This window comes from Sturnus vulgaris, chromosome 1 (genome assembly GCF_052056855.1).
Source record: "Sturnus vulgaris isolate bStuVul1 chromosome 1, bStuVul1.hap1, whole genome shotgun sequence".
Taxonomy (NCBI): domain Eukaryota; kingdom Metazoa; phylum Chordata; class Aves; order Passeriformes; family Sturnidae; genus Sturnus; species Sturnus vulgaris.
Window position 1 is genome coordinate 148,721,949 of NC_142243.1, and position 7,942 is coordinate 148,729,890.

A 7,942-nucleotide genomic window follows, 5' to 3' on the forward strand; every position below is an offset into this window, starting at 1 on the left:
TGGGGAAGAAAAATATGCTTTAATGTTGTTTCAGTTCTACATTTTTTTGGTGAATAATCTGTGAATAATTCACTTTCCAGATGCAAAGTATTACTGAGGTATTATGATAAGACTAAGGAAAACACAACCCAAGATGTATTTCATTTAGAGGGCTGTGTGCTTTTCAAAATAGAGGCTTTGGTGCCACCACTCGTAAAATGTAAAGCAGTCATCTTGCTTTTAGACCACCTGCCCATAATGGTGGTGGAACACTCCTTGTTCCATTGGAGGCAGTATCAGGCAGTACCAGTGCTGCTGCATTTCATGTCCAAAGATAAAATAGTTTCAGTTGTGCTACCTTTTGACAAATGCCACTGCAGATGAAATCTTGTTGAGTGGATCTGGGATTTGTTTATTCTTGCCTCACAGACATCTGTTCCTTGTCCCAGGTCCCCTGATGCTGTCTCCCTTCATGCAGCATTAACCAAGTCAATAAGACCTTTGTCCAAATGGGGATATGGAAAATGCAGTTGGACAGGACAGAAATATCTCCTCCTGAGTGGTTCAAAGCTATGTGTAGAACATAGTTTAGTTATAATTTTATTAGTAGAAGTTGGCCTGCTTTTCTGGACTTGAAAATGTTGAGGTGTGTAACCTTTGCAGTTAGGTCCTGCAAGTCTCACCTGGCCAGTCTTGGCTCTGAATTGCTGAAATATTCCTTATAATAAGTGCTATGTGGAACTACACAGCAGTTGTTCTTTCTTAAATCTGATCTAGGTGATTATCTCAAGCTGTTTTGACTTATCTGCCATATAAAACCAGAGGAGAACAGAGTGTATGAACCAAAACCACCCAGCCAGCAGAGAAATTAGATTAAAACTATGTCTAAGAGAAATCTTCATAAACATCTCCTGTTACATCTTTTCTTATCCAGAATCCTGGCCCACAATGAAGTCAATGGAAAAACTCCAGTTGCTGCTAAGAAAGGCCAGAATTTGATTCCAAGTCTATGAAATAAGCCATAATTAACCTTCCGTTGTGGCTGCCAGCATCCATGTCACCACTTGCTTCCACTTTCTGAATTTAATTTTAGTCCAAATCTGTCCAAAACTTAAGAGGCATTTGAGGAATAGCCAAGTGACTTTCTCCCTCTATCACTCTCTCTTATACACCCAATTAATTTAGAAAATGTGCCCTAGCACCTTCTACAATTTTCTTTTGTAACAAATGTTAAAGACCCCGCACTAACATAATGGAAAATTCTCCTTGTTATTGCTTGTTCTTCTTTTATGTTTTGGATTGAAAAAGTCCCACAGCTCACCATACTCTAATTAATGGTCATTAATTATTTACAAACTTTCTTTATTCTCTGAATTAATTTATTTCCCTTTCCCCCACAAATAAATAAATGATGGTTTTAATTATCTTTCTATAAATATTTGGTTTAGCTCAGGTCAGGAGTTCCTGTTGGATGTTCAGTATGCATTTGGTCTACCCTTTTACCCGAAGTATGAAGTACAATTTACTGAGGAAGAAAAGGGCCTTTCGTTGAAAATTATGCAGTATATCTCCAATTTCATAAACTCTGGGTAAGTGTGGGATATTTAAGAATTGCTGTGTCTGAGGAGATGGTGAGAAGTAGAGGGAGTGTAGTCAGCCCAGACCCTGCCCTCACTTAATCATTCTCTATTTCTTTTACAGTCTGTAAATCTACAGTGGGATTTGATCCACACTGTTGGAAAGTCATGGCCAAATTGCCAAGCAGAGAAGCCACCAAAGGTTTATAGTAGAGACTTAGCTAGGAGGAATAGATATTTTATCTCCCTTGACCAGCTGCAAATTCTACTAAAGTACATGTGGGCTTCAAAGGCCTTGGTGTTGCCTCCAGAGCTTAGTTCTAGGACCCCAATTCTGAAACCTCTTGGCTAAGAGTTCTCTTTTTCCCATAAGAAAAGGGAAGGCACAAGAAGACACAGTATACCCTTTACCAACTATTCTGTGAACATCATTCTGTGCTACTGTGCTGTGGCCATGCTTGAGAATGAGGAGTATCTCTGGAAACCTAGTATGGGAATGGTGGGAACAGGGACTTAATGTGCTTTTTACAGTATCTTGGGTTGGGTTTATGAACATCCTCAATAGCCCTCAATCCCAGCCCATAAGCCTGTGTCTATACAGTTTGTGTCTGTCTGTGTACCTGTTCCTTAGGAAGTGAACCAAACTGAAAGGGTACTGTCAGATGAGGCACCATGAATGATTCACCAGTCTGGACTGAATTTGACCCCTGCTGGTCAGAGGGACTGAATACATATTTTTCTGACCTAGCCAATCTTCTTATCATTTTACTGTTCATGTCATTCTTTTCTAATGATAATGTCTCCCACTCCCTTAGAAATCCAAACTACCTGCACAGTTTCTCGAGAAGAATGTTGGGGGTGATGCCTGCCTGGCCCATGTATCTGTCAAGTGATGATGGTGATAACTACAAGGAATTCACTGTTTCTTTGCCGACTCTTAAAGGACTGAAAAAAGCAGACTGTTCCTTTTGGTCTGATTATATCAGAAGGCTGAAAGCATCCACAGGTGAGAAGAGTGTTTTCTGACATTAAATAAAGCCTAAATTTTCTGCTAAATGTTTTCAGCGACTGTAGTGCTGTTACATCACTGTGGAAAAACACTTTTCACAAATTAAACATCTTGCAGTGTCCAGGGTATATAGTTAAGAATGTAACACTAAATAAATTTACTTTCTAGTATATAATGTGTAATAAAATTTAATTGTCCTGGAGTTTAACCAGCTAGAGATGTCTTCTTGTGTGATGATAGAAGATGTGACAAAGCCATATAGAGAGCTTCCTCCCTATTTACAGTCGTAATATAGACTCTAGGTAAACTGGAAGGCTGTGTATACAGCTTCTTTTGTCTGCTGGAAGCACCTAACATGAGAATGTTGAGACTCCTATGGCTTAGGAGGAGCAGAAATCATTGCCAGCCACTGTAAAGTTGCAGCTGAGGCTTTGTATGTTACTATGATTCCTACAGGCTTTAACTTCTCACTAGATTAGTTCCTGTGACTTTTTTTACAGCTGTGGTGATTATGCCGCTTACATGTCTCCTTTTATATTTGCCATAAATTTCAATGCAGCTATGAGAGCCCTTCAATTTTTTTCTTACTGCTTAAAACAGTAAAACCAATTCTGCTTAGATTTCAATCTGCTGCCTGTCCTGAATTTATTCTAGTAAATAAACTCCCCTTCATATCTGTGTATCTTGTAAAGAAATATGGATAGCCTCAAGCAAAGCAAACAAAACCATCCCTTTTTGGCAGGCAGAGATGTTTTGAATTGTTCTTGGAGGCCTGCAAGTTTGCATGTGTTTTTTATGTCCTAAGGATTCATCTTCATAGTGAACACAATTCAGGCTCTCTCTGCTTTGCTCAGTTGAATTTCTGAGAATAAAATGTACTTTTCAAGACACCAAGCTACCCAGGCTATCTATGCCTGACACAAGACCTCAAATGGGCTGAGGCTGATGTTTGAGTGACACGAAACTACAATGTCTCAGAACCATCAAGCTGGGGGTTCTAATGAAAACACAGAGCATCAATTCTCTCATTCAATAGACAGTCTCAATCTTTTCTCATGGACTTTCTACCAAAATGGAGTCAAGATTTTGTTGTCAGCCTTTTCATCAGTTTCCTGGTATCCCTCAATGTCTTTCAAGTTCAGAGGGGATACTTTGATCTCTCCAATGGCTTTGTGCTGATTGAGATATTGCTAATTATCACAGCTTTATTCTGATAAACAGTCCTGGCAATAACTTCTGGATCTTTTTGGACCTCATTAGAGCACTGTGGCTGTGTAATGCCAGACTGGGCTGAAGTCACAGCTCTGGTACAATGACTGCTGACCAAGCACCATGGACAGAGACTGTTCCTACCACCTATGGAAATTCCCCCCAAAAGGGGGAAAATATTCACCAGGACATATTGGTTTTGACATAGACAAGATTTAAAACTATCCAAACTGGCACAGGAACACAAAATTCCTGTATAGATTAGTCCAATGATCTGTCTAGCTCAATATTCTGCTCTTGTCCATGGCCAAAGCCAAATACTTGAATGTTAAACAAAAATACAGGGAGGGAGAGATGAACACACTTAAAGAACTCACAAAGTTGAGTAAAATTTTTGAAAATAAGCCATAAAGTGTGAAATTTATGGAGTATGGATTGTCAAGAAAAGGTTTAAAAAGTACATATCAAAAGTACATGTTAATCTTCAAGCAGAACTGAGTACACGCAGCTGGCTCTTTAAGCCAGTGTTTGCTTGGCCTCAGCACCATGGTAATGCAGTTATACAGCTGATTTCTGTTAAATTCCATCTCACAAAAATGTTGGCTTGACACTTTGTTTTGATAGGCATTTTTAATCTGTTCTCTTTCTTGAATACTAAACTTTCTCATACAACTTAAATAGGCATCACATCAAACCCTTTTCTATTACAGACCTCTTAGCCTGGGATGGTAACTTATAGATCCTGCGAGTCTCTTGATAACAATCTGAGCCCAGGTTCTAATAAAAAAAGATTCTAATGATCATCAAGTCAGTTAGAAAGACTACACAAAACTCAGATGGTGATGGCTGAGCATCCTTAATTTATTTTTGAGAGTGTGTTGTGCTGAAATTCATGCCAAAGCAGTGTCAGTCCACTTGTACAAGTTCACCACTTGCATCACATGCATTTCTCCCAAAAATCAGATTCTGCAAGAACTGAATCAATATGCATCATGATGTATGTCCTTGCACCTGAGGTAGTTTGCTGTAGCTCCCTTCAGAACTGAAGCACTGCACCTCTGTGTTCTCTGACTGCTCCTGGAGTGCTGTCAGGCTGTCCTGTGGGACCTTGGCATGTGCTGAACACCACATTTGAGAGAACAATGCTGAAAACCATTTTTGGATGTTGTACCTTGTACTACTTCCTGAGGTGCATCTATTTCTCTGTCAGCTACCCTGAGATCCAATCTTACAGTTTTCTGCCTTTCAAAAATTATCAATGTTCATGATAATGTTCTTGTATTGCTATTGGGGGTTGCAATTTGTGGCCTCATGCCAAGCAGATGGAATTTACAAGTGTGCCAGTGAGAAGAACAGATAATGAAACATTCCAGTCTTCACACCTAAGTATAAAGGTGTACAGGGTCTAGCATGATGCAATCTCAACCAGCTGTGATGAATCCTGTTATGTTCATCTCATCTTTTCCTTGAAATCAATACTTTCCAGCCCCATATACCATCTGGAATCTATAAGAAAAAAAATCCTCAATATATTTAAATAAAATGGGGAAGAACTGGACAAACCAATGATCATAAAATATAACTTGAACTGGCATTTTAAAGATTTTTCTCGATTCTTTGTATACTGCCATGGGAAATGTCTTGACTTGGAAATGTCAAATTAGGGATGACTAAAGGCTCAAAGCTCAATATCTTCGTCCAAAAGTAAACTGAGATATTCCTTGCTGTGGTTTAAGCTAAACTCATAAATTTCAGCTTCTGGAATAAAATCTCTCATATTAAAAATCTGAGATGTCTTTTAGGTTATTCACTGCTGGATCTAGAAGCTGTTTTTTATCTTAACTGTTACCTGTAATTTTCTTTCCGTTTAGTAAAAAAAAATTGTCCAAGTTGGTATTTAATTTTGTGATCAGACCAAAATATTTAATGACAGAATGTATCATTTGTCCCTGGCACATAAATGGAATGTATGTTGTTGCATTTGAAGATAATTCTTTAAAATCCATGTAATAAATGCAATGATTCATCATAATGGTTGCTGGCAGTGCCATTACAAGCTATGGAGGGAACTAGGAATCTGTTTCCTTGCAGATAAACTAATAATCTCTTGAAATTTTATTTGAGACCAGTTTCTAAAGTTGACATTTTAGGGAGCAGTTTGCTTGGGGAATTATGAAAGTGGTGGTGCTTGAAGAGGTTTGGAGTTCCCATGGTTGCATTTCAAAGACATGTTTAGTATTTTGAATTATGACGGTTACCATAGGAAACATCAAAATGAGAAACAAGAAGAGTGGCAGTTGTGGAAAAAAGGAGCTGTGGATGGTTTTTTCCAGGGAATGTGTTAGTAACTTGAAATTCAGTTAAAAATTCAGTTGAAAACAGGAGCTCCAGAATGTTTATGTATATTCAGACAGATGTGTGAATGCTAACATTCACCTTACATAGTGAGGGGGACTGTGTGTCCAACAGTAAGTCCCTTTATAAGGAGCCTCTCACTGCATCCCAAACAGGTGGAGTTGGATCCAGTCAACATCTCTTACTCCTCTAGCTGATATCTAAACAGAACCAATCCTCCTAAAGTAAGTGTCTCTGTAAGCAGTCTTGCAGCTGGGGAGAAAGAGATACCTTTACTGTCTCACAATGAAATCTTGTCTGTCCAATTCGTGTGCCTAAATTTTGACTTTTAGGCATATTTTTCATGCCCAAGTTAGCCAGATTGGACTTTATCTGTAGAAAATTCAACAAGTAGCAAACCTGGAACCTTCTCCATGAACTCTGGGATGCCATGTGTAGCCAAACAAGAGTCCAAATAAAGAAAGAGTGTTAAGACTTCAGACTTGAATCAGGAATGTTGTGGTTAGCATTCAACTTTTATCCTTTCTAGTCACACCTTCTTTTTGAAAATATCAAATAGAAAACATTCCTTTGTATGAGGGACATCTATGCAGCAGTGAGAGCACTCTGGCTATGAGACATTAAATAAACACCCTCAGTACATTTTCTTGTCATAGCTGGGTGGTGTTGAGGCAACTGCATCACTGAAATATGGTTGAAGACATAGAAGGTAAAAGATAACAAAGAAAAGATTTGTTGGAGGTGGGTGCTTGAGGCTTTTTTATATTACAATTTTTTACATTTATATTTACAGACAAACAAAATATTAATGTTGCCCACACTTCCTACCTGGCAGGGAATTTTCAGGAGATAATAGAAAAATAAAGTCTTCCATGAGTGGAGAAAAACGTATTATGTATTCTAATGACAGTTATTTAAAGGACAATTCTTAATTACCATGAGGTGATCTGCCATTACTCTAAAGCAAATGGATTGCCAACTGAGAAAAACAGTTTCCTGAACATTTATAGCTGCATAAAAGGTTTTTAGTTGTGATTGACAAAATGTGTACCTTGTAGCTGGCTGCCTCAGGTATATGACATCTATTTTAATCTTAATTGTATTGTCTTTTCAGGAAGTGCAAGTGGTGGAGATCTATCTGCAGAAAACAGTTCTGGTGAAACTCCAAGTGAAGCTCCCTCCCTGGAGAGCCAGCCCCTGGGGGATGAGGTGGCTTACAGCAGATAGGGAATCACAGGGCTGTGGGGTGGCTTTGTCACACAATTGTACATCCACACAACCATCTCACACCAGACGAGCAACACTTCCTTTAGTTAACTTTCTCAACAAATAAAATAAACTTTTCAATAAAGTAGTTTTCAAGGAAATTGATTTATATGGCACAAAATAAGCACTACAGCTATTGTTTTAAACCAAAAGAGATTGTAATTTGAAAAAAATAAAGTATAAATGAAAACTGCAAAACGAAAACAAATACACTTGGTCTTTATTTCTTGCAATTACACAAATGCCAGGATATTCTAGTACCACCAGCCAGAAAAGGACATACATCAAAACAATCAGAAGCCCCTCATTGAAGAGGCTCAGATTTGTTAAATGTCATATCTGTCTGGTCCTTTATTATTACTCATCCTATCACAAGCTGCTGATAGGTGAGAGAGCCTGATTTGGCATCCTGGAGAAAACTAAAGAACTCTAAAATGGGAAGGAAGAACAATTTAAGAAGGGAATCAAGAGTATGCATTGAGCGTGTTCACATGAAGTCATGCACATGTTATATTCATGATCCCTTGTGAAATTATGTATAAGACTA

The 7,942-nt window shown here is 38.3% G+C and overlaps 1 protein-coding gene across 1 annotated transcript in view; it reads left to right on the top strand.

Moving 5' to 3' along the window:
* TG (thyroglobulin) overlaps positions 1-7,615 on the top strand; it is a 142,909-nt gene extending 135,294 nt beyond the window's left edge. Inside the window, exons 46-48 of the mRNA XM_088164187.1 lie at positions 1,428-1,568; positions 2,372-2,562; positions 7,244-7,615. Coding sequence (XP_088020313.1) covers positions 1,428-1,568; positions 2,372-2,562; positions 7,244-7,356 — 445 coding nt within the window. The 3' untranslated portion in view covers positions 7,357-7,615. The remainder of the gene's footprint in view (positions 1-1,427; positions 1,569-2,371; positions 2,563-7,243) is intronic.
* The last annotated feature ends 327 nt before the right edge of the window (positions 7,616-7,942 follow it).